Raw genomic sequence first — 25,195 nt, 5'->3', positions numbered from 1 at the left:
CTTCGAAAAAGTTATCCTTGCCCGTCTTGTGGACTTTGCAACAAGCGAAAACCTCCTCGCCAAAGAACAGTTTGGGTTCCGGAAAGACCACTCAACCAATCACCAACTCCTCAGAGTTGTGGACATCATCAGCCATGGATTCAACATCAACAAGTCTACTGGAGTAGTCTTTCTGGATGTAGCCAAAGCTTTCGACCGAGTATGGCATGAGGGATTGCTTTACAAACTTATCAAGCTCAAGTTTCCAAGCTACCTGATTAAACTGCTGTCTAGCTACTTGTCAAAACGGACCTTTCACATGGCGGTACGAGACGAATGCTCAATACCACACCCAATCCTTGCTGGAGTGCCTCAGGGATCAATCCTAGGACCATTCCCCTTTAACATATTCACAAACGACATCCCCACGGACCTAAAGAAGACTGATCTGGCTCTTTACGCCGATGATGCAGCAGTCATCTCCCAATCCTTCAGCGAAAAGGAAGTGGCTAAGAACCTTGAGGCATCACTCAGCAGACTCTCCGAATGGTACAGCGACTGGCAGATCACCCTGAACACAAGCAAAACCACAGCAACATTATTCACCAGGAAGCTGAACAGAAAACACCCAGCGATCCTCCTCAATGGGGATGAGATCAAATGGGAAAACAGCAGCTCCTACCTGGGGGTGACTCTGGACTCTAAACTCACATGGAGAATCCACATAGAGAAGACCTGCCAGACAGCAGCAACAAAACTGTCTGCGTTATACCCACTCCTGAAGACCAAGTCAATGCCCTTGCAGAGCAAGGTGCGAGTAATCACCGCAATAATTCGACTAACCATGACGTACGCTTCACCAGTTTGGAGTGGATGCCGCCCGCAGCATCGGAAAGACCTGCAGACACTACAGAGCAGGGCCTTACGGATTGCAACAGGTGCTCCAAACTTTACAAGAACAGCAGACCTCCACAGAGACCTAGGCGTTGAGATGTTGGACGACCATCTCCACAAACTTAACAAGACATTCTACAAAGGATTGGATCAAAAAGATAACCCACTGATCAGGAAACTTTTAGACATTTCTACAAACCCATTTGACCGCTACCCGAGGCCCATCGAAGCACTAACCTTGTGAAACTGAAACAGCAACACAGCATCCAAAACCTCATCACTGCCTGAGGGCAAATCGCCCCGGCAGGTACCCAAAACTCATCACTGTCAGAAGGCGACCGCCGTGGCAGCCATCTAAAGCTCATCACCGCCAGAAGACATTCGGCAGATGAATGCAAGACTCTGCGATAAAACTTGCTGACACTTCCGCAAACCAAATTGACCGCAACCCGCGGCCTATCACAGTGCTGACCTTGTGATCCAACCTCAACTGTGACAAAGCGTCACACATCAATAGGACAACCTAAACAGCGACTAAAAAACTCAAAATGAATGTGGAGTAATGAGGCTATCGCCTCGGTATCCAAAAACTCACCACTGTCAGATGGCATCTGACAGACGAAAATAAGACACACGGCAGGTGAGCTCTGTTTTCGCCGCTCGCCAGCCTGCAGGTCATACTTCATCAGGGTCCGGGCCTCAGTCGGAGGCCCCAATGATTTCTTGTTTTTGTCTCCCTTGCAGGTTTGCGACGCCGTGAGCTGTTCACGGAGCTTTGTTGGAGTCAGCTGTTCACCGGGCATCTGGAAGTGCGCGACCACGGCGCTTGGGCACAGCACGCTTGGCTTTTTAATTTTGTCTCCTTTGGAGCGTCGGGATACACCGTCAGCTGTTTAAGGAGCCCCGGCGAGAGTCAGCTCCCGATATGCGCGATCCGGCGCTGGTTTTCTTTCTCTCCCGCTGCGTATTGTACATAATGTAAATTATAATATTAATGTTTCTTGATGATTTTATGTAATAAAAAAGAGGGGCAGCGAGCCTCCACGGGAGCTGCGAGGGTCCCCATTTCCTAAGGGTATTTGGCCTATTAATGGGAGGTGGTCTTAGGCAGTACCAGACCATATTGCAAGGCGGGCACAGTCGGGCAAGCCGCCACCATGGTGGTCGCGCTGGGCCCCCGCACTAGGGGAAGGCGGTCGCGCTGCGGCACAAAAGTGACGTGGCGTCCCTGCCTCCCCCGAGCCTCACAAATAATTGGTTGTCCAGGCATGGACCGGAAGCCCTTGCAAGTGCTTCTGGTTTCGCGCTTCCGGACAACGTCGGGCAGGCTGGTTAGAACTGGCTTGCCTGACCCTCCACGTTAAAAGGCTGGGGAGCGGAACAGGCAATCTCTGTTTTCACCGCTCCCCAGCCTGCAGGTCACACTTCATCAGGGTCCGGGCCTCAGTCGGAGGCCCCAACGATTCTTGTTTCCCCACCCACCATCCCCTAAGGCAGATATATTGTGTGATCAGTATAGTTTTCTTTTCTATTTTAAGGAGGAGTAATGTAAATGAGAGTTCTTGTTTTGATGCTTGTCATAATGTTGGTATTAAAATGTGCGTTTTCTTAACTAAATGGTTTTAATTTTGAGTATAGTTAAATTTGTTGTATTTTTCTTGGTCAGGCGGTAAGGTCATGATTGGTGAGCATAGTTTTTCGGTCCTTAGCAGGCATCACCATTGTCAAATGGGGATGCCCGAGGAGGAGACAGAGGGGCTCTCATGTAACTCCAGGGGCAGTTACAGCCGGTAGGCTGGAGGAGTGCGGGGGGAAGGGAAGTCTTGCTTCCAGTAGGCTGGTTAGCCAATCCCCGCACGAGCATGCACTCAAGGGCGTAGTGATGCATAACTGCAGCGCCCCTTTATGGAGTTTAACTTTAAGGGCATGGGGGGTCCTGGGGGAGGTATCCATCCGGTAAGCTGGGCCCCTTATGCAAGGTCACTCACTCCGGTAGGAGTTTGGGACCTAGCTTGTTCATCGCTTAGATTAAGATAGAAATGGCTCTGTATTAGAAACATGTTAAGGTTAGCCAATTGACACTTCAATGTATCGGACTTTCTGTGTATTGTACATAATGTAAATAATAATATACATGTTTCTTGATGATTTTATGTAATAAAATACGTCTGGGGTTACTACGACCCCTAATCCAAACAGTTGTGGTGTTTACATTGTTTGCCTTGGGGGAAAGGGGCGCAGCGAGCCTCCACGGGAGCTGGGAGGGCCCTCATTTCCTGAGGGTATGTGACCTATTAATGGGAGGGGGTATTAGGCAGTACCCGACTGTTAGACCTGGCATCTTTGGCGTGGTTTCACCTGACTTTTTGCCTCTACCTCCTGTATTTTTGATGCTGTGCTGGATTTCGTTTTTGCTGGTTTAGATGCTTTGGGCACTTTGCCACTGCTGATCAGTGTCAAAGTGCAAGTGCTCCCTAGGTAAATTGTTATATTGATTGGTTATCCATGATTGGTATATTTGTTTCACCTGTTAGCCCCTAGTAAAGTGCACTGAGTGTGCCAGGGCTGGTGATTCAAATGCTACTAGTGGGCCTGCAGCACTGATTGTGCCACCCACAGGAGTAGCCCTAAAATGGTGTCACAGGCCTGCCACCGCAGTGCCTGGGTGCAGTTGCTAACTGTCATGCTGACCTGACCAGTGCCCACACTGGCCAGGCCTAACCCTTCCCTTTCTGTACACATTGGACACCCCTATGGAAGGCCCTAGGTACCCCCCTGGGCAGGGTGCAGTGTATGTGAAAGGTAGAGCATGTATTGGTGTAGGTGACATGTTCTGGTAGTGAATTACAGCCATTTTCGTTTTTCACTATTGAAAGGCTATCTTGCCCATAGGCTATAATGGGGAATGCTGAGTATAGTGTTTACCTGCATATCTTCCCATAGGAGCAAGATAGAAAATTAAAGTCTGGTATCCCTGAACTCAGAATTTAATAACACATCTTTTAGGAAAGATGGTTTTTAAATCCTGTTTGTGAAAACAGCACTTTAGAAAGTGGCTGTTTCCTTTTCTGCCCTTTCTGTGTGCCTTGGCCTGTTTGTGAATTGACTGTCTGGTTTGTGAGTGACAGGGACAGGGACAGGGGTGGCTCCCAGAGGCTGAATGAGTCAGCCCAGGGCTGAATAGGGAAATTCCCCTGTAGATGGGTGGAAGGAGCAGCACCTGGGCCTGAATAGGGCTGTGCCTGCCTTCCACAATGCTTGCTCCACCCCCTGTTGGGCGGCTGATGAACCTGCCCCTCTATCTCAAATGAAAGAAAAATCCAAGTAAACAGAGTGCTCCAGGACTGGCCAGAACTGGTTCTGACTAGGCCAAGGCCCCTCTGCCTTCAGAGGACAAACTGGGACCCAAACTACAGAAAATTAGATCATCCTGGAATCAAGAAGGAACCTCTACCAAGGAGAAAGCTGGGAGACTGAAGAAGGACTGACCTGCTGTAAGGCTGACCTGCAGTTGCTTTGCTGCCAAGGAGAGGGGAAGGACTTTGCTGTGTGCTGTGTCCCCTGGCTTGAAGGAATCTCCAAGGGCCTGAGTAGAGCTGGCATCCTGTTAAGAAGTCCCAGGAACAAAAGGACTTTGACCCCAGCTTCCCCATGAACTCTGCTGTGTGAGTTCTGCCCTTCCTAGAGTGCCTGATCCAATTGTGGGGCCTCTGGAAGTGGTGCCTGCTGTTGGGTAGCTGACCAAGTGAAAAGAAATAAAAGATCTGCAACTTTTTCACGCACCGCCGGCTTAGCGAGAACATTTCCGTTGCCGCGAAGATTGTTGCAGCGCCTGTCGCCGCTGCAACGTCAACGCCGCGTTCATCTTTGGAGTGCATCGCCCCCGGAGCGGGAAGATTCCCGTCGCTGCGAGTATCGTCACAGAGCCTGCCACCGCTAAGTGAGATCGTCGCACCGCTCGTTAGCGGGCCGCATTTCGTCGCTGCGAATATCATCGCAGAGCCATCGAAGATCGTCGCACCGCTCCTTAGCGGGCCGTATTTCATTGCTGCGAACATCGTCGCAGAAACATCGAAGCTCGTCGCATCGTACCTTTGCGAGTAAATTTCTACCAGAGAAGCTACGCCTTGGAATCCATACAAGTATCGCCTCACTCTCCATACAGGCCGGATTTGTCGCACACGCCGGCTGCGTGCAACGGGGTTGTCGCATCGCCTCCCCAGGGTCTCACGACTGACGCTGTTGCTTGTTTTTCCATGCCTGAGCGCCGCTAGGAACTTTTATCGCGTCACCGGCTAAAATCGCTAATGAGGATTATTTTGTCGCTAAGCTAAGAACTCTTTTGAAACCATATTCTTGAACTGTGTATGTTGGATTTTTGTCGTTTTGGTCTTGTGTAGTTTACATAAAAGTACTTTATTTATCTACACTGGTGTGGAGTCCATTTGTGGTGTTTTCACTGTGTTACTGTGAGTGTTGGTACAAATACTTTACACATTGCCTTTGATAAGCCTGTCTGCTCATGTGCCAAGCTACCAAGAGGGTGAGCAGGGGTTATCTAAAGAGTGTATCCCCCTTACCCTGACTAGAAGTAAGGGTCCCTATTTGGAAAGTGGTACCTACCTCTGCCAACTAGAGACCCCCAGATCTAACACCGACAATACTGCAGGCGGCTCAGTCTGGCCACAAACTTTGCTGCACCTTGGGAACACCCGTATAGATAAACAAGGGTTCTTGCCAAGGTACAGTAGATTATTATTTAAACAACAATTAGGGTTTAATTCTGGAAAACAATCCAACTGAATGCTTCATAATTGGAAATGACGAAGAAAATATTGCAAATCCACCACTGGACGATAGCAATATTTTTTAACTACAGTGAAGTCCAGGGGACGGCCAAGTAAATGTTTTGTGAAATAAAAGAACAATAGTTTCATTATACACAAAGAATAAATCTTTCATATGGTACATATCCGCATTCTTGATAACGTTTGACCCCGAATGATAAGCAGGCTATCATTATCATCAATAAGACAGTGACATATAGTCAAGGTACAAATATATGGATGTTAAATATACACTCACCCATGTATATTATCTTCATAATATTTTGGGGCCAGTTTTCTGGTTACAACATTCTTGTACCACAACCACAATCTTTAAGACTTTACATTGCGGTAGTGCACCACAGTGTGATCCCAGCTGGCAGCAATGCAGTGCTGAATAGAAGCTGAGCTCTGGGGCTGGCACTACGGTAACTTAAACAACTCACCCAAAACAATAATGTACAACCCACTGTCAAATGCAGACTTATGATTCACAAATCCCCAGGGCCCCCAAAACCCAGCATCATAAAACTCCATTTAGCAAATATTTCAGCCAAAAAAATACCAATACACAGATTTTATGGGGCGAGGTGTCCACATACAGGCACCTGAAAAAGCATATCAGGAGCTCCAAACAAAGCCCCCAGGCACCCATGGCAGTAGATATACCCGGGCAGCCAGCCTATAACTGGTTCCCTGGTCCAAACCCCGTTGACTGAAGGCGCGGGACCCTGTGGTGAATACAGCTGGCCACAGAAGTGACCTGCTTGGCACGCCAATACCGAAAAACCCTCCCAATACACAGCTGGGGTAAAAACCAATACAAGGAATCTTGGAAGGTACCTGGTGTATAGCCTTGAATACACAGAATGCAATGCACCCTCAACCTTGCAGGAAGTATTGACAATGATGCTACCGCCACTGGTGCCCATGCCATCTCCTAGATGCACAACCACTGGTGCCCATGCAATCTCCTAGATGCACCACTGGCACCCATGTCATCTCCTAGATGCACCACCACTGGCGCCCATCTCATCTCCTAGATGCACCACCACTGGTGCCCATCTCATCTCCTAGTTACACCACCACTGGCGCCCATGTCATCTCCTAGATGCACCACCACTGGTGCCCGTGTCATCTCCTAGATGCACCACCACTGGCGCCCAAGCCATCTCCTTGATGCACCAACACTGGCACCCATGTCATCTCCTAGATGCACCACCACTGGCGCCCATGCCATCTCCTAGATGCACCACTGGCACAGATGTCATCTCTTAGAAGCACCACCACTGGTGCCCAAGCCATCGCCTAGATGCACCACCACTGGTGCCCAAGCCATCTCCTAGATACACCACCACTGGCACCCATGTCATCTCCTAAATGCACCACCACAAGTGCCCAAGCCATCTCCTAGATGCACCAACACTGGACCCATGTCATCTCCTAGATGCACCACCACTGGCACCCATGCCATCTCCTAGATGCACCACCACAAGTGCCCAAGCCATCTCATAGATGCACCGACACTGGCACCCATGTCATCTCCTAGATGCACCACTACTGGCGCCCATGCCATCTCTTAGATGCACCACTGGCACCCATGTCATCTCCTAGATGCACCACCACTGGCGCCCATGCCATCTCCTAGATGCACCACCAGTGGCGCCCATGCCATCTCCTAGATGCACCACCACTGGTGCCCATGCAATCTCCTAGAGGCACCACCACTGGTGCCACAGCCATCTCCTAGATGCACCACCACTGGCCCCCAAGCCATCTCCTAGATGCACTACCACTTGCGCCCATGCCATCTTCTAGATGCATCACCACTGGCGCCCAAGCCATCTCCTAGATGCACCACCACTGGCGCCCATGCCATCTTCTAGGTGCACCACCACTGGTGCCCATGCCATCTTCTAGGTGCACTACCACTGGTGTCCAAGCCATCTCCTAGATGCACCACCACTGGCGCCCAAGCCATCTCCTAGATGCACCACCACTGGTGCCCATGTCATCTCCTAGAGGCACCACCACTAGCGCCCAAGCCATCGCCTAGATGCACTACCGCTGGCGCCCATGCCATCTCCTAGATGCACCACCACTGGTGCCCATCCTATCTCCTAGAGGCACCACCACTGGCGCCCATGTCATCTCCTAGATGCATCACCACTAGCGCCCAAGCCATCTCCTAGATGCACCAACACTGTCACCCATGTCATCTCCTAGATGCACCACCACTGGCACCCATGCCATCTCCTAGATGCACCACCACAAGTGCCCAAGCCATCTCATAGATGCACCGACACTGGCACCCATGTCATCTCCTAGATGCACCACCACTGGCGCCCATGCCATCTCCTAGATGCACCACCACTGGCACCCATGCCATCTCCTAGATGCACCACCACTGGCGCCCATGCCATCTCCTAGAGGCACCACCACTGGTGCCAAAGCCATCTCCTAGATGCACCACCACTGGCCCCCAAGCCATCTCCTAAATGCACTACCACTGGCGCCCATGCCATCTCCTAGATGCATCACCACTAGCGCCCAAGCCATCTCCTAGATGCACCACCACTGGCGCCCATGCCATCTTCTAGGTGCACCACCACTGGTGCCCATGCCATCTCCTAGGTGCACCACCACTGGTGTCCAAGCCATCTCCTAGATGCACCACCACTGGCGCCCTAGCCATCTCCTAGATGCACCACCACTGGTGCCCATGTCATCTCCTAGAGGCACCACCACTAGCACCCAAGGCATCGCCTAGATGCACTACCGCTGGCGCCCATGCCATCTCCTAGATGCACCACCACTGGTGCCCATCCTATCTCCTAGAGGCACCACCACTGGCGCCCATGTCTTCTCCTAGATGCATCACCACTGGCGCCCGAGCCATCTCCTAGATGCACCATCACTGGCGCCAATGCCATCTCCTAGATGCACCACCACTGGCGCCCAAGCCATCTCCTAGATGCACCACCACTAGTGCCCATGTCATCTCCTAGAGGCACCCCATGCTGTGGAGTGAACACTGCATAACCCAAATATTACATTGTAGACAATTTTTATAGTTCTCTTTCTTCGCCCAGGTTCGGCTTAAATCTCAGTGCTGGTGAGCGTAGGTAACACTAGAATGTGCTTTTATGCAGAGTTTGAGAGTCAGCCTGATGCATTCAACAGGGATGAGGAAAGCACCTCATGTGGTAATGCCAGCTTGCTTGTGGGTGGCTTCCTCCCTTGAAAGTACAGGCCCCGAACAATGAAAGACGGTAAGCCCCTGCACTGTACTGTCATTGCAAAGTGAAGCTGCCTAATGCCACGTCCCTTGAAAGGGAAATGGTGTGTGTGTAATAAGAGGATTTACAGCTTTGTTAGATCACACACGAGCCATCATTAGGAAACTGAAAGCCAGTCATCAGTTCAGCTGCCAACTAAAGAATTACAGCCTGCCGAAGATCACGGTGAGTGGCAGGACAGTAGTGGTGAGGGGGCTGTTGGGAAATAGGGAGGGTTTGTAAATAAAGAGATGACGAGAAACCCACGGCAGTAAGGGCCTCATGTAGGTAGCCAAATACCGGTCGGTAACGGCCGATTTTCGGTAATTATACCGTTACCGACCGGTATTTTGGCCATTGGTATGTAGGGGGACATATTTTGCTTTCGGAATTTACCGAATCGGTAAAATTACCGATTCGGTAATAATACCGAATCGGTAATGTTACCGAATCGGTAACTTTTCCGATTCGGTAATTTTACCGATTCGGTAAATTCCGAAAGCAAAATCGAGATGTAGGGGGAGTGTGTGTGTGTGTTTATGAGTCGGTATTTACCACCAACTTATAGTTGGTGGTAAATAATGAATGTCTGTGTAAATGCATTTTTACCCGCGTAGCAGTGTGCAATGTGGCATACATACATGCCCTTAGGGCATGTATGTGTGCCACATGTGCACACATGGCCGAAACAGGGGTGCAACAGGGTGTCAATGTGACACCCTGCCACCCTTGTATGTGTTCCCCCCATTACCGAATCGGTATTTACCGATTCGGTAATGAGGCATACCTTCCCATCAATGGGAAGGTATGCCTCATTACCGAATCGGTAAATACCGATTCGGTAATTACCGACTAGTAACGAATCGGTAAAAATTACCGACTCATTACCTACATACGAGTTACCACTTCTTAAATACCGAGTCGGTACGGCTCGGTATTTAAGAAGTGGTAACTGGTACGCTACCTACATGAGGCCCTAAGTGAGGAAGAATTAAATGAAATTGAAATGGCTCCCCACAGCCTGTGGTACTAGAGAAGTTCAAATCAACTGACATTGAAATTTAGAATACACATCAAGAGATACTGTCTAAAGTAGGAGTTCTTAATTTGTGATCTGGAAACCCCAGAGCGATCCGCGAAGCCTACTCCAGGGGTCCGCGACTGCTTAGAAAATAAATACTGTTGATAGATTAATGAAGTGTATATAACTAGAGAAGCAAAATATACACTTCAAATTTTCAATTGTCTGTAAATGTGAAGGCATCTGAAATTGAATGCTGAAAATTGTTAGTAACCGTAGACTGATTTGCAGGAACAGTGCAGATGCCTCGAGCAGAGCATAGTTTGGACGATGAGTGGCTTCAATTGAATTTAGAAAAGCACCAATCTTGCCTTTACAATTGAAACTATTGTTTTATATTTGTGAATTAATTAAAATATTTCATCAGCTGTGCAAGATAAAGTAGAAAAGAGAATATACTATTATACATTAAATTGATGATGCAAACAATACAGTATAGTGTTAGGAAAGGAAGAGGGGGCAGCAGGGGGCGTTGTGGTTCAATGGAGACGGGTAATAGAGGGTCTGAGATCACTGAGGGGGGTTGTTATGAAATAGGCAGAGACTGGGGTGTTACTGGGGAGGAGCACGAGGAGTGAGGATGATGATGAATGGGGAGGAGACAAGAGGGAGTGATGTTGAGGAAAAGGCTAGAGGGGGTTGTTCACAAGTAGGCAAGGAGGCACGAGGATGTGTAAAGTATGTTGGTGAGAGATGGCTGTACAGGAGGGGTTTGTCTGTGGGGATGTGATGTGTGTTGTTTGGACATGAAGGGGTTTTGCTGGTGGGTGGGCAAGGTACTTTGCTGAGACACAAAGTGCTATTGCTGTTGGAAACGTAGGTAGGTTGCCGGGACATGACAGGATGAAAGAGGGTGCTGGGTGATGGATAGCAGATGTTTTTGGGAGCTCAGTGTACAGGAGGAGTTTGTTGATGGGTAGATAAAGTACGTTGTTGGGTCATGAAGGGGTCAGAGGTATGTTATTGGCGGATGGATAAAGAGCCTTGCCGGGAGATGACCATACAGGAGTTGTTTGTTGGGGGTAGGATGTTGCTAGATGGACGTACTGTAGAAGGTGGTTGGGTGGATCTATAAGCTATGTTGGTGACACATGATAGGTGAGGAAGAGGGTTTTGTTGGTTAATGGGTATTGCTTAGGGATGAAGCTGCCAGAAGGAGTTTTCATTTGGGGATTGTTGGTGTGTTTTTGGTGGATAGAGACTGTTGCTGGGGGGATGAGCATAAAGGAGGGTCTCGTGGGTAAGATATGTTATCGTAGAGGAGTATACAGGAGGGGTTTTTGTGAGTAAGGTATGGTGTTGAGAGATGAGCACACAATAGGGATTTGGTTGTGAGTAAGATATGTTGGAGATTAGGATACATGAGTGATTCAGCTGTGAGTAAGATATGTTGTTGGAGATGAGAATACAGGAAGGATTTGGTTGTTTGTAAGATATTTTGCTGAGAGGAGCATGCAGGAGGGATTTGGGTGGGAGTAAGATATGTTGTTGGAGATTAGCATACTGGAGGGATTCAGCTGTGAGTAAGATATGTTGTTGAGAGATGAGCGTACAGGAGGGATTTGGTTGTGAGTAAGATATGTTGTTGAAGATGAGCACACAGGAGGGATTTGGATTTGAGTGTGATATGTTGTTGAGAGATGAGCGGACAGGAGGGATGTAGCTGTAAAATATGTTGTTGAGAGATGAGCGTACAGGAGGGACTTGGCTGTGAGTAAGATATGTTGTTGAGAGATGAGCGTACAGGAGGGATTTGGTTGTGAGTAAGATATGTTGTTGGAGATGAGCACACAGGAGGGATTTGGATTTGAGTATGATATGTAGCTCCGCACAATTTAGGATCATAAACAGTTCCGAAAAAAGCTTAAAACCTGGCTGTTCTGACCGCTCACCCTCCCCCCATTTTCAGCTGTTCTATCTTCGCCTTCACTAGCACTCGCTACAGCGCTTTAAGACCTCTCTGGGTGATATTTGCGCTCAATAAAACACTATGACTATGTTGTTGAGGGATGAGAATACAGGAGGGATTTGGTTCCGAGTAGGATATTTGTTGAAAGAGGAGCATACACGAGGTATTCGGCTGTGAGTATTGTATGTTGTTGGAGAAGAGCATACAGGAGGGATTTGGCTGTGAGTAGGATATTTGTTGAGAGAGGATCATACACGAGGGATTCGGCTGTGATATTTGTATGTTGTTGGAGAAGAGCATACAGGAGGGATTTGGTTGTGAGTAAGATATGCTGTTGGAGATGAGCACACAAGAGAGATTTGGTTGTGAGTAAGATATGTTGTAGGAGATGAGCATACAGGAGAGATTTGGCTGTGAGTATAAATGCTTGTTGGAGATTAGCATACTGGAGGGATTTGGCTGTGAGTATCAACTGTTTTTGGAGATGAGCACACAGGTGGGATTTGATTGTGAGTAAGATATGTTGCTAAGAGAATAAATATTTGAGAAAGGTGCTCAAGACCCCACAAAGTACTTCCGCCTACATTATCCATGAAGAACTAGGAAGGGTATACATTGAGGACCTGATAAAGGTCAGACCTCTTATGGCCTGGATAAAGATTTGGTCCAACTCCGAGGCAGACCTGAGGAGACAAATTATTGGAGACTGTACAGAAAGGGACAAAGGAATAAGTATTCCCTGGCTAAAGTACGTCAAGTCCACACTTGAGGGAATTGGTTGTAAGGATCTTTTTACCAATCCAACGGAAATTATCCCCCAAGATACATTGAGAGTCAAAAAAAAAATCCTGGACCTGGTAGCCTCACGTAGAGCGGCTGCGGAAGAAAGTAAAACCTCAGTCTGTGCTCATAGAATGGTGAAAACAGAGGAAGGAATGGAACCATATCTCGTTCTTATGTATAACGCCGAGGATAGATTTTTAATCACTCGTTTTAGCCTCAACCTTTTACACCACCTACTGGCTGATCCACCAGGTTTTACTTCAACCGTTGAGCAGAAGGGTTCCTGCGGCTGCGACATTAGGTCTCCGCAGGATACCCTTCATTTTGTATTATTATGCCCATTTTATGTTTTACCTAGGCGTAGCTTTTTAGTAGGAATTTTAAAACAGGCAAAGTTTAAACATGCCAAGGTTGCCTTATTATTCCTGCAAAGGGCTAATGATCCTCATACACTGTTTTGCATTATGAATTTTATTAAGGTTGCTAAGGTTAAGGAATTCAAGAGGGCGGTGTTGAATGAATTTTTTTTTGTCCAATTGTCTCCAACCATGTGTTATGAACCGTATTCTTCTGATTTTAACTGTATATGTACTTTTATGGTATTTTTTAAGAACCGAATAAAGGACTATTGATTGATTGATTGATTGATTGACCCATCTCGGCACCTCCTTTAAAGAACTGCCGGTCCTGAGCCCCGACATGACCCGGCCTCACTTAAAGCCCTGCCAAAGGGTGCAAGCTTCTTGAGGGGTCCCTCCTCTGGGGTGTACTGGAGAGGCTTTGGAACAAACTTGGAGCATTCATATCACACTTTGCACCCCATACATGAGCTCGCATTGTGCCTGTCATCAATAGTCTATTAATGTTTTCAATCTGTTGCAGTATTTATTGGATCAACGCTAGGATATATTTTTATCGGGGTAGCTCGTGCCTGCTACCGGGATGTGGCACAGCCGCACAGACAGGGGTGGGAGAGGACACGCACTGTTCCGAAGTGGGCCCCTCCGTACCCACAGCCGGCCCCGATGATCAGACACGGTGACCTCTGGGGGTCCTGGGCCTACGGTGCCCTGTCTGGTGCCCGCGGCTGCCCGGCAGCGGAGTGCGCCTAGCTCTGGTGTCAGGCCCGGCAGCGGAGGCGGAGAACAGAGACCCAGAGGTGGCGGCGAGCCCTGTGCTGGGAAGGGGGTGGGGGTGGGGGGCATCGGCCTTCCTGGAAGCGCGCCGGCTCCGGTTCCAATCAATGCGGCCCGGCCCGCACGTTACTGTTATTGTTGCCAGCATTAATGCTCTTTTAATCTTCCCAACATTATCTGCATCGATCCGCGCTCCCATATACACATCTGTTTGAAAAAGTGACAGAACCACACGGCCCGAGACTGAATGAAAAGCGAAAGCAGGGTCTGTGTGTGTTCTTGTAGCTCCTCGCCGGCAGGGTCGCGTGTTGCCTCTTTCGGCGCTGTGCCCTGCAGGACCTGCGAGGCGCGCGCAAGAAGGGATGGAGTGACGAGGACTCTGGCGAGGCGAAGACAGGGTGAGCTTTTCACTACTATTGCCATCCGACAATGCAGCAGCGCTGGGGGGGGGGGGGGGCGGGAGGGGTCTGAATACTACATAGCGACCCCGCTCCAGCCATGCCAGACACCAATCTATCCATCTATAATCAATATACCCGTCTCTACTCCATACATTCATCTTTATGTGCTATCAAATCATCGCAATTTGAACAATTTACATATCTGCCTGCCTACCGTCAATATATCTTAACAATGTATCTAAAAATCTGTATCTCGGTCTGGCTATCATAATACAATTCAAGCCAAAAAACAATGCATCGATCCATAATCAAAAAATGTGGCCCGCTTTCTACCTTAAACAGCTTCGTCCGCAACAAATGTACAATTCAACCTATATATCGAATGCATATATCTAGAATTACACTTAACCAAAGCCTGCTGGTCTCTCTCTATCCACCTAAAATCAAACCGTGCGCCTGTTTGTATATTAACTGCCCACACACCTACCCATCCAACTAATTTAAAAGCGACATATGTAAAAAATCGCTCCAGGGAACGGCCTATATAGCTTTGTATGTATATAGCTGCCTGTCACCACACCCTGCGTTTCATTTTCACTGAAAACTAAGGAATGCATGTTTGAAAGCAACGTAAGCAGAAAGAATAAACATCCCTGGAACGGTCCGCGCCAACAGGCTCCGCCCACCCGCAGCCGGAGGAAGCCGATGCGTAGTCTCCGTGTGTCTGTGAATCTTGTGAAACGTTAAACAGCAAGTGTCCCGGCATCACTGGCACGCGGGTCATCAACCCGACACTGCACTGCTGTGCGCCAGTTTAAAGGCACGAGTCTCTAGCTGGGGCCCAGTGGAACTGTTGTGTGCGGCTCTCTGCTGCTCGTGGCCGTGTTTATTGCGCTCCAACCCTTAGCACACCTTGCCTTTGTGACGCTTGTGGAATGGAATGTGAAGTCCGTCTGTACGCTTGTGGAGTATGTCTCAATCCACGAAGGTCCGCGGGGCACACAACCCGTGGCCTTGCTGCCAACTGGTACTTGTGAAGTAGAATGCCAGACAGGGGAGTGTGCACACATTGCTGCTGTTCACAGGGAGTGTGGCTCTCCACACACATTCTGACAGCAGAGCGTGTGTGCACAAGATGCCTTGATGTGTGGATGCGTTGGTGACTAGTGGGCTTGTGAAGTGACACGATCGTGCTTTCTCCACACGCCCTTTGCAGACTCTCACATTTGTGCCTCGGGTGTGGTCAGCGTGTGAAGAACAGTGCTTTGGCAAGAGGCTCTCTTCACGACTACCGCGTGCGTATGGGCTGTGCACACAATGGTGCCAAATACACGGGCTTGCTTACACATGGGTTGCACATGTTCCCTGGAATTTGGCTTTCCCCGCGCACTGTTGCACTGTCTCACTGATCCCGTGAGCTCGTGGTGCGCAGTCGCACACAAAGGTAATTTGGAGGAAGTTCCTCTTCACTTCCAGCCTATATGTATGTTTGTGCTATAGGTGTGCATCGCATGACGCAGTAGCGCGTGCTACTTACTAGACAGGCACTAACTTGCTGGCTCGTGTGTGTCTGCTCTGCAAGTGGTCGAATGTGTCTCTGTCAGCTGGTGGGGTGCACCCTTTGGCGTCTTGGAACAGGCTCTCTTCGCGCACTGATTTGCGGAGCGTTGTGTGTTTGGAGTCATTGCGTATTAATGACGCTGTGGAGTGTGAGCTGTCAACGTTTTACCTAGGGAAGTCGTGTTTCGCCCGAAGGTGTTGTATGGAACGTGCCTCCACGCGCCCAGGTACGACAGAATCATGGACAAGAGCAGTTTGTGGTGCTAAAGCTGTTGGAGTCGAGAATTCCCCGCACAGGCCTCGGTGCCGGACATTCACGAAGCACATTCCGTGCTTTAAAGGGCAGGCACGGCTCGCACGCGTCCTCTGTGGGCACGGTGAGGTGCAGGGCACGTGTCCCGCTCTGGCTTCTTCAAATGGAGGAACAAGATAGGGTGACCAGGCCTCACAGATTTCCACCAGCTGTCCCAGCAGATTTCGGGAAATGTAGCTCATGTCCCGGTATTTAGAGAGGGTCGACTGAAAACGGAGGGAGGCGCCTTTTTATGTTTTCCAATGCAGGGATAGTTAGCAGCTGTTATAAGAAATCAATTCAATTAGCAGGCATGCTACTGACTTTAAAAATTGCATATTATTTATATTCTTACTGCCTCCTCTGTCATTCTCAGCTGAGGAGCGCCGTCATTCTATGTGCTTGGTCGATGTAAAATTCTAGTCTTTCTTCTATTTTTGTGAAATGTCCCGGGTTTTGGCTTTAAAGTTCTGGTCACCCTAGAACAAGAGCACCGTATGTTTGGAGGGTGGGTGGCGTTAGGAAGCCCACATTGACTGTCTCTCCCCTCAGCACTTCACCTGTAGGGGCCACGTGGTCTGTTGTATTGAACGAGGACGTGGCAGTGTATAATGTTAGGCCTCACGGGAAGGTGAGCGGCTGACATCGCATCCTTAGGACATTCCACCTTAATGGCTCCAGAACATGGGCTACCAGGACCAAAGCAACGCGAAAGCAGCATGTGTATGCATCTAGAGGTTTACTAGTTAACTCCACATATGTGGGCCTTGAAATCTATCTATCCATCTATCCATCCATCCATCCATCCATCCATCCATCCATCTATAAGTATGTATCTATCTCTCTCTGTAGATAGATAGATAGATAGATAGATAGATAGATAGATAGATAGATAGATAGATAGATAGATAGATAGATAGATAGATAGATAGATAGATAGATAGATAGATAGATAGATAGATAGATAGATGTGTCAGGGTAGTGGATGTGGAGGTAAGAGACGTAAATACATACTTACCTGTAAGCACTTACCTTCTCGGTATCCTGGTACTCCATACTTTGGCAGGATATATAGATAGCATGATGTTTCTGCAGTCCATATTTCGACATAAAACCCTAACTCTATCTCAGTGTAAATGTATTTCTCACAAAATGTGCGCTTCTCGGGTGTACGTATATTAGCACAGGCCTTCTCCCAGCTCCCACAGCACAGTTCTGTAGCGCCGTGACACCAGACTTTGCCCAACAAGCCACTGCGCCGAGAAGCCAAACAGTCTCTGTCTGCAGACACAGACCCCTTATTCTCAATCACAGATGGGGCGGTGTCACGCTCCGCGCGTACACGCGCCACGCAAGCAGCCCCTGGGCCGAGTCCCCGCGTGCGAGTTCAGTATGAATTTTTTATAGCTTGGGGCAGGCTCCCAATCGGCTCCCGAGGATGCACTTTGTTTTTTACAGCCCCTTGGCAAGGCCATTCGAATCAAGGAGGCGTGAATGTACCGAGGTGGCTCGCGCCGCATCCCTGTAACCTTGAACGTCCCAGGCAACAGGGTGATTTACAGCCAGCCACCCCGAGCGAGAAAAAAAGGAAAAAAGAAAAAAAAAACGATACTGAGCTGCACCGAGCCTGTTTAACCCAAAGCAGAGCAGAGCTTCCCTCTCAGCTCTGGGCAGAGCATGTCCCATCAATAATTCATGTGCTGGCCGCTGCTCCTCGCTACCACCTCCCCTGGCCCCGCTCCACACACCGCCAGCTCCCCAGACCCCGGCCCGAGGGCCTTTCAGGAGGATGCGAGCCACTGAGGGACAAATACCGATTTACATATACAACACGCTGCACGCCGGCCGGCCGCCGATCGATGCGCGTACAAAGGGCCGGATTAACGCCGCGCAGCATGTGATCGAGGCGGAGGCTGGACGAGAGCGCCTGTATAGGGACTGCACGGCCACACTGCCCGTCCCACAAACTCTACGCCCCCAGACCATCAAAACAGACCTATCACCTCCACGTGCACTGTTTTATTTATGCATGAGCATGTGGCATGCGTACAGCCTCATAGCACCAAATGTTTTGGACTGCCTAGTCGTATCTAGGCGCTAGAGTAGCACTCACCGGCATATATTCTAGTTCTACAGAGCATGGGAGAGTGGTTGTCTGTCAACCCTTCCCTCGCTTGTATCCAAACTCCTTGTACATCAAAGAATGAGGGGGTGGGGGCGCAGACTAAGAAAGTGCTTCAATGCCTACCATGCTAATGGTAGAAGGCGTTATTCAAGAACTGGAAAGGTAAAATCATAGCCCGTGCAAGCCCACTAACACGGATTCGGTGGAAGTGAAAGGCCACAACGTTACGCAGGATGGAACCTTGGATTGGGAACGTGACCCTACCCTGCCAACAAACAGAGGCACGCGCGCGGCTGTGTAGATGGCCAGCCACCAGGCCCGCCATGACACTGCCTTCCCTTCTGTCAGCCACTCTCCCGAGCACCCCCGCGCGCTGGGAAATGTCCAGGATAAATCTATCGCGTTCCAATAAAACCGAAAGGCGGGAGGGGAGAATGACGGGGGAGGGGTGCTGCAGCAGCCCGGCGGCCACCTCAAGAACAAAGAGAGGACACCGTCCACGCGCCTGGAATGCACTTCAGAGATCACAGGCGTTTCAAGCGACGACGTATTCTGCCCCACCCCCCTTTCCAATCAATGCGATTAATTGCCCTACATCTGGATAAATCAAACCTGCCGGTGCACGTGGAGTGTGTGTGTGAGTTTCAGGGGGTGGGGGTCGGTTTGCCGAAACCCATCAGTCATTTCAGCTTGTACTCACATCATAATGATATTGATTTGTAAACAGTTGCAGAGTGTCCCCTTTCCGGAGCAATCATGGTGGGAAAAGAGAGTCGTGAGAGTGTTTAAAGCCCATCCCCCGCTCTCACACTGGCTGAAAATCAATGCAAGTGTTGGATAGGGCCATGTTGTTTTATTGTCACCCCACTTCCCCAAACACATCTCCGAACTAAAGGACCTATCTTTTGTGGGCGTACAAAGCTTATAATGCCGAGGAGAAGACTATATTTCCATGAACAATTGTTCCATTCGGAATTCTTTTTCGCTCTTTCACAAGTTAATATTTTTCTCATTGTGCACCCAATTGGTTGTAACAGAGGCCAATGTTAAAACCGCGTGGCAATGTACACGGCGGGATATAATGGCACATTTCGTGGTTTCCTTATATATGGGTTTAATTTGCATTGTTGCCTCGGTTGGCTGACATCTTCTTCTCGAACAATAGAAAGCTGCACTTCCCCATCTAGCCACTAGAGGGAGCACAGAGAACTAATTCCAGCTAAGAAGAATAATCCAAAAGGCAATTGTTCTCTTCCTCCTTCCAAGGGGCTACAATAAATGCTCCGATTTACAGCTCACAAAGGAAGAAAATCACCTCCTGCCTGCAAACCTTGCGCACTCGGAATAATGAGCCGTACATATGCACAGTGCACGCTCTCAGCGCGTGCTCTCCACCTGCATGTAAACACGTACATGATTTTTCCATCATATCAATACAAGCGCGCGCTGCACACCCCCTTCAAAGGAAACAGCTCCCAGTGTCGCCATCCTAAAAACAGAAAGAGGTAACGCTGCAGTATGCCGCATTCCCTGTGGTACAACAGACAAAGCTTCCCTTTCTGCGGAGGCAGCAGCCTCCTAGGGCTCATTCCTGCTGATTAAGGATAGGGAAAAGAGTTTACTCTCTAAAGTTGTCACTCCTAAACAAAACGACACCACCAGCACACAATGGCGAGAAAGCATCCCCCACCCCAGTGTGTGAAGCAGCCTGACCGTGCCTTCTTTATACGTTGTGTAACGGAAGCCACAATGCAAGCTGCACACCGACCACAAATGACAGGTTGGTACTGGGCAGACATGGCGGAGACCTGGATGGAGTGGGGGATGGGGTGCACACTGCTGAAATTGAACCCGTACCACACAATATTGGAGACACATTTGCGTGGTGGACTGAACCCCCTAGGGAATATGCCATGTGTAATAAATAGTGGGATAAGACCCCCAACACAGAGGGCAGTTAAAACCAGGAAAATGTTTAAAGGATGGTCCAGCGGCCATATAAAAAACGACCAGGTGTACATGCTTCAGAGGAGGCAAGATGCCCCTATAGAAGATGGCTGTCCGTGCTTGTCAGGAATGGCCGAAACCAAAGGAAGGGAGCTGAGAAGCACCGAGAGACAATTAAACTCATGCTGTACTCATATAAAATCGAAACAAAGTGTGGGCGGGTTGCAGTTACAGGGACTATGCGCTGACTGCGGGTTTACATACAGGTAGGAATGGGTGCCCCATCAATGACACACGAGCTGGAATAGGACTGCTGTGTAGATGACATACATTATGCTATGGGGCGTCTGTGTCGGTAACATGGAGGCTGCTAAAGCCCCTGTAGATGACTTGCGGGAGCGCATGGGATGTGCTTGCAGGTGACATACAAACAACCGGGATCAGATGTCCCAGTAAATGACAGGCAGACACACATGCATTTCTGTCCTTTCTCTGTGGATGACGGGCAGGCGGGTTTTTGTAAATGGCTTATATCGGACGCCCCAGTCTAAGACCTTTAGCCAGGTATAGCTTGTCTCTAAATGACACGCAGGGAGGCATGAGAGCTACCTGTAGATGTCACGAGGGCAGACATGGGATGCCTCTGTAAAAGACCTACATGCAGGTGTGGGAAGTCCCACCAAATAACATACACGCAGGGACGGGATGTCCCTGTAATGGACATACATGCAGGCATGGGACTCCTCTGTAATGATCATATATGCAGTGGGTGACATGCAGGCAGTCATGTGACGTGCCAGTGGGTGGCATAGAGGCCGGTATAGGCTGTCCCTAGAGAGAGAAATCCCTTGCAGGGAGTTATCGAAAAGGATGATTAACATGCGTCTGTCCAGGATCCCTGCTGGCAATCGATTCAAGGGGTGGGGAAGTCCCTACTGATGGAGCAATTTGCATTGGCTCCAGCCTGGACGATGATGCGTGCCGTCCTTCCAGAGGGGGCATTTACACTAGGTTGGCACCTACAGGAAGACAGAAGATGCATGTTGAAGACAGGCTGGCTAAGAAAGAACCCCCAGAGATGCAGGGTCTACCCAGCATGCATGCCCTTGAAGGGTGTCCATTCACACTAGGTTGGCATGAAGCAAGTACCTCGCAGAAAAAGCTCGCTGGTAGTCAGTTAACTTGTGCAGACACCTTTTGAAAAGGGGCCCACTGATAATGGGTTCGTATCAGCGAAGACCTTTACATAATATGCCAATTTATAGCTGGTTGGTATGAAAGAGTGTGCCAACAGAGGCTGCCCATTATTACTAGGTCGACATGAAAGGAGGCACGTGTAGGACATAACTGACTATCAGTCCTACATGATGGATGGCAAAGGATGCCCTGCAGCAAGTGCCAATTACAACATGCTTGCTTGGAGCGATGCCCTTGTAGAGGGCACCTATGCGCTGGGTACTAAAGCGAAGATGCCCTTGAAGAGCAGAAGGGCTCATGTGGGAGTAGGGTGGCAGAGGGAAGTCATTGCAGAGAGTGCCATAAATGAAAGCTGCTGCACAGCATGCTTGCAAATACCGGATTCATACTGAGAAAGCTCCCTACAGTTAGTGACAGCTGATAAGAAGTTGGCAAAGTGACGTTTCTGCAGAAGTAGCCCGCTGGCACAGCGGTCTTTCTAAGGGCTGCCAAGCAGGGAATACCCACTGATGCTGTATTTAGTATCTGAAAGGGTGTCACCTGATGGTAAGGTACCTTGCACAGATGCCACTGCCCCTGGGTGCCCATGCAGCTTACCTGCCAACCTGAGGGCGGACATCCTCTGGAACTCGGGCTCCTGCAGCCACTTCCACATCCGCCTGAAGGTCTCCCGGCCGGACTTGAGCTTGCTCCAGGGCTTGGGGTTACGCAGCAGGTCAGACAGGGTGCCTTGGGAGCGGCACAGCACCCTCTGGGCGAAGATGGCCTGCGGGATGCTGTAGCGCTTCAGCTCGGCTGTGATCCTCTGCGCCACTTCCTTGGTGTTGATCTCGTCTAGCTGCGAGGGGCCCCCACCTGGGGGGCCCGAGGCGGAGGAGGAGGAGGAGGGCGGGCGGCAGGGGGCCAAGAGGGACCCGCCGTGAGACTGAGCGTGGTGGCCGTGGTGGTGCATGCCGTTGAGATGGGACATGAGGGAGGCCGGCCCCCTGGGCAGGTGCTGCTCCCCACCCCCGCGGCCCAGCATGGCCTCGAAGCCGCCGCCGCCGCCCCCGGGGCTGAGCATCTTGTCGTGTGGCCCGTACCCGTGCAGGCTCTGCGGGCTCATGGGGGGCAGGCCCTGGCCCATGGCCGCCATCTCCTTGTAGGGCCCATAGAGGCTGTTGAGGGCCGGGAGCCCGCGCTCGTCGCGCAGCAGGCTGAAGCCGCCCCCGCCGCCCCCCGGCAGCCTGGGCGGCTGCCCCGGGTGCTGGTGTGGGTGGAACTTGTCGGACACGGCTGAAATGGGTGGCAGCGGCTGCAGTGGGGTCAGCGTGGTGTAGGTGCCGCCCAGCGAGGGCGGTGACGAGTCGCAGGGCATGCTCATGGCGTGGTGCAGCGGCACGGACAGCTCGGGCCGGTACTCGCCGCCAGCGCCGTCCAGCAGCGAGGCCATGCTGGAGACCATGGCGGAGCGCGAGAGCTCCGGGTGCGGGGGCCCCCCAGGGCCCAGGCGCAGCCCGCGGCTCTGCGCGTGCTGCTGTGGGGGCTGCAGGTGGTGGTGGTGCTGGTGGTGGTGGTGATGGTGGCCGCCCAGCAGCTCGGGGTCATGGCCGTGCACGCCCCCCAGGCCGCCCTCCATGCCCATCTCCGGGTTCATGCCGAAAGCGTCCAGCTCTTTGGTGAGGCATCGGTAGGCGGTGTAGGCAGTCTTCATTCAGTCCATGGGCCGCCGCGCCGCCGCGGGGGTGCCGCTCCGGGGCGGGGGTGGGGCTGTGCCTGCCGGTCTGCGCCTCCCTCCCTCGGATCACCGCTGCTCCTGCTCTGCCGGGCCCGCGCCGCTCCTCCTCCCCATGTCCGCGCCTCTCCTCCTCCTGTCGCTTATGCCCGCCCGGCCGGGAGCTGTCCAGAGTGGGCTCTGCGCGCAGCCGAGCTCGGCGGCCCCGGGGGCGGGAGCGCCGGCAGGAAGGACGGCTCGCACAGCCAATCAGGTGCCGGGCAGTTCACAACAATAAGCACTCGGAAAGATCCTGAGCCAATGAGACAGCGGAAGGGCGGACCCAGTGGGGAGGCAGGTTCGTCTGAGAGAGGGGAGCTGCTCTGTGCTCTGGTGCTGCCGCTCTTGTGGGATGCACTGCCCCCTCCTTTCTCTTCAGCATTGATTTGCAAATACAAACTTTTAAGCCTAGACTTCCAAGGGCAGAGCGTTGCTCACTATCCAGGAAACTGAGCCCTGCACCTTTTTATCAATAATATTTTCATTGGTACTATTATTGACTGCTCTTCTTATTTATCATGTGCTCTAGTGTTTGCTATTATCACGAGGGCTATTATTATAATTGCTGAAGCCTATTATTGTCGTTATCTGTCCCAGCGATTATCATTCACTTTTATCAAAGGGGCGGGGAATGCTGGATTGGTATGCTATATCACAAATCGTACTCCCACTGCCCTCTCGATCGTGTATCACCCCCTCTTTTCTCGAGCCCGTATACATCGACACACGTTCTTTCTCGACCGTTGGTTTTAAAATACAAACTTTCACAGACATCATAATTGCAGAAGGGCGCCGCAACCACCGCCCCAAGCCCCATTTTAACATCTGCACACCTGACATTGGGACCAAGAGGACTCAAGAGGCAGGCGGCTGGCGTCAGTTTCTCGCTGACACTCATCAATGGGGCGGGGGGCACACTCCGCAAGCAACTCGTCTCCTCAACACTATACGACCTATTTTATTCCAACCTTTAAGAATAAAATTAATGTGCAATCGTGGGGTGTTAGTGGGAATTACGTGGCTCATTACCGCACTCTTATAATAGATCAAATCTTAAGTGGGTGAATGTGGAGACATTGGAAGCGTCGCTAAATAACCCCAAATACCAACGGGAGTAGCCCCGTCTTTTTTAGGACAGGCCTTTGAGACAGTGCCAAACTCCTGTTTTCCTAAAAAAAAGTACACCATTTACATACTTAGAGAAGTTTGGGGTCGGATGGCTTGAGCCACTGGTCCGGTAAATTGTCATGCAATTTCTGCTTCCACCCATGACAGCATATTGTATCCTATCCTGCAATGGGTCCGCCCATTTTTACTCATTGGTTTTCCTCACTTTGAATGACAGCACAAAGCCTGTGCAATATTGTTCGTATCCACCTACATTTTTTCTTTTAGCTTCAGTGACACTGCTGCTTCAAATGATGCTTTTTATTTTATGTATTTTGTACATTCATTTTAAATGGCAACTCTTTATTTTGCCTTCACTGTGGGTAACCAGAGAGATAGTGATATGTTCCATTTCGTTCTTAAAGTTTAAAGGGTTTAAGTAAGATTGTAGAGTGCTTAGGTATGCAGTGATTTTTTGTCGTCCTCTTTTTGTTTCCTTCGCAAAACATCATTAGAAAATAATCACATCAGTGAATGTTATAACATGTAAAATTGTTAAAGCAAGCAGGTTACAGACATGTGTAGGTTTTCTTTTCGTTTGTGGCATATACAAGCAGTAGGTACAATAATTAATAACTGAACAGCTTGAAAAGACAAGGACTATTGGCTTTGCCAATGCTTATGTTAATAACATCACTTAGTGTTCAGTCCATTCACTAGTCGAGCCACCAATAATGCCATATAAGAGAACAGTAGTTTAGAGAGCCAGAGGTTTGCCCAGAATCACACAAGTTTGCTCAAATGCTGAAACTCAGAGTAAAGCCCACATCCCCTGATTTTATCTCCCCCCATATAGTTTTGAAATGCACTTGCCGTGATATTGTTAGATACCCTAAAGGTGTAGGTACCTACAGCACACGTCAGCTC

General features: G+C 50.0%; 1 protein-coding gene across 2 annotated transcripts in view; it reads right to left on the bottom strand.

The window, feature by feature from the left end:
* Positions 1–23,329, bottom strand: part of ONECUT2 (one cut homeobox 2) — a 104,965-nt gene extending 81,636 nt beyond the window's left edge. Inside the window, exon 1 of one of the 2 annotated variants that reach the window (XM_085630158.1) lies at positions 22,006–23,329. In XM_085630158.1, coding sequence (XP_085486284.1) covers positions 22,006–23,101 — 1,096 coding nt within the window. In that variant the 5' untranslated portion in view covers positions 23,102–23,329. The remainder of the gene's footprint in view (positions 1–22,005) is intronic. The other variant, XM_085630165.1, reaches the window with a different exon arrangement.
* Positions 23,330–25,195: the final 1,866 nt, after the last annotated feature.

This window comes from Triturus cristatus, chromosome 2_1 (genome assembly GCF_964204655.1).
Source record: "Triturus cristatus chromosome 2_1, aTriCri1.1, whole genome shotgun sequence".
Classification (NCBI taxonomy): domain Eukaryota; kingdom Metazoa; phylum Chordata; class Amphibia; order Caudata; family Salamandridae; genus Triturus; species Triturus cristatus.
The sequence above is the reverse complement of the archived record's forward strand: the minus strand, read 5'-3'. Positions and strand labels throughout refer to the sequence as shown.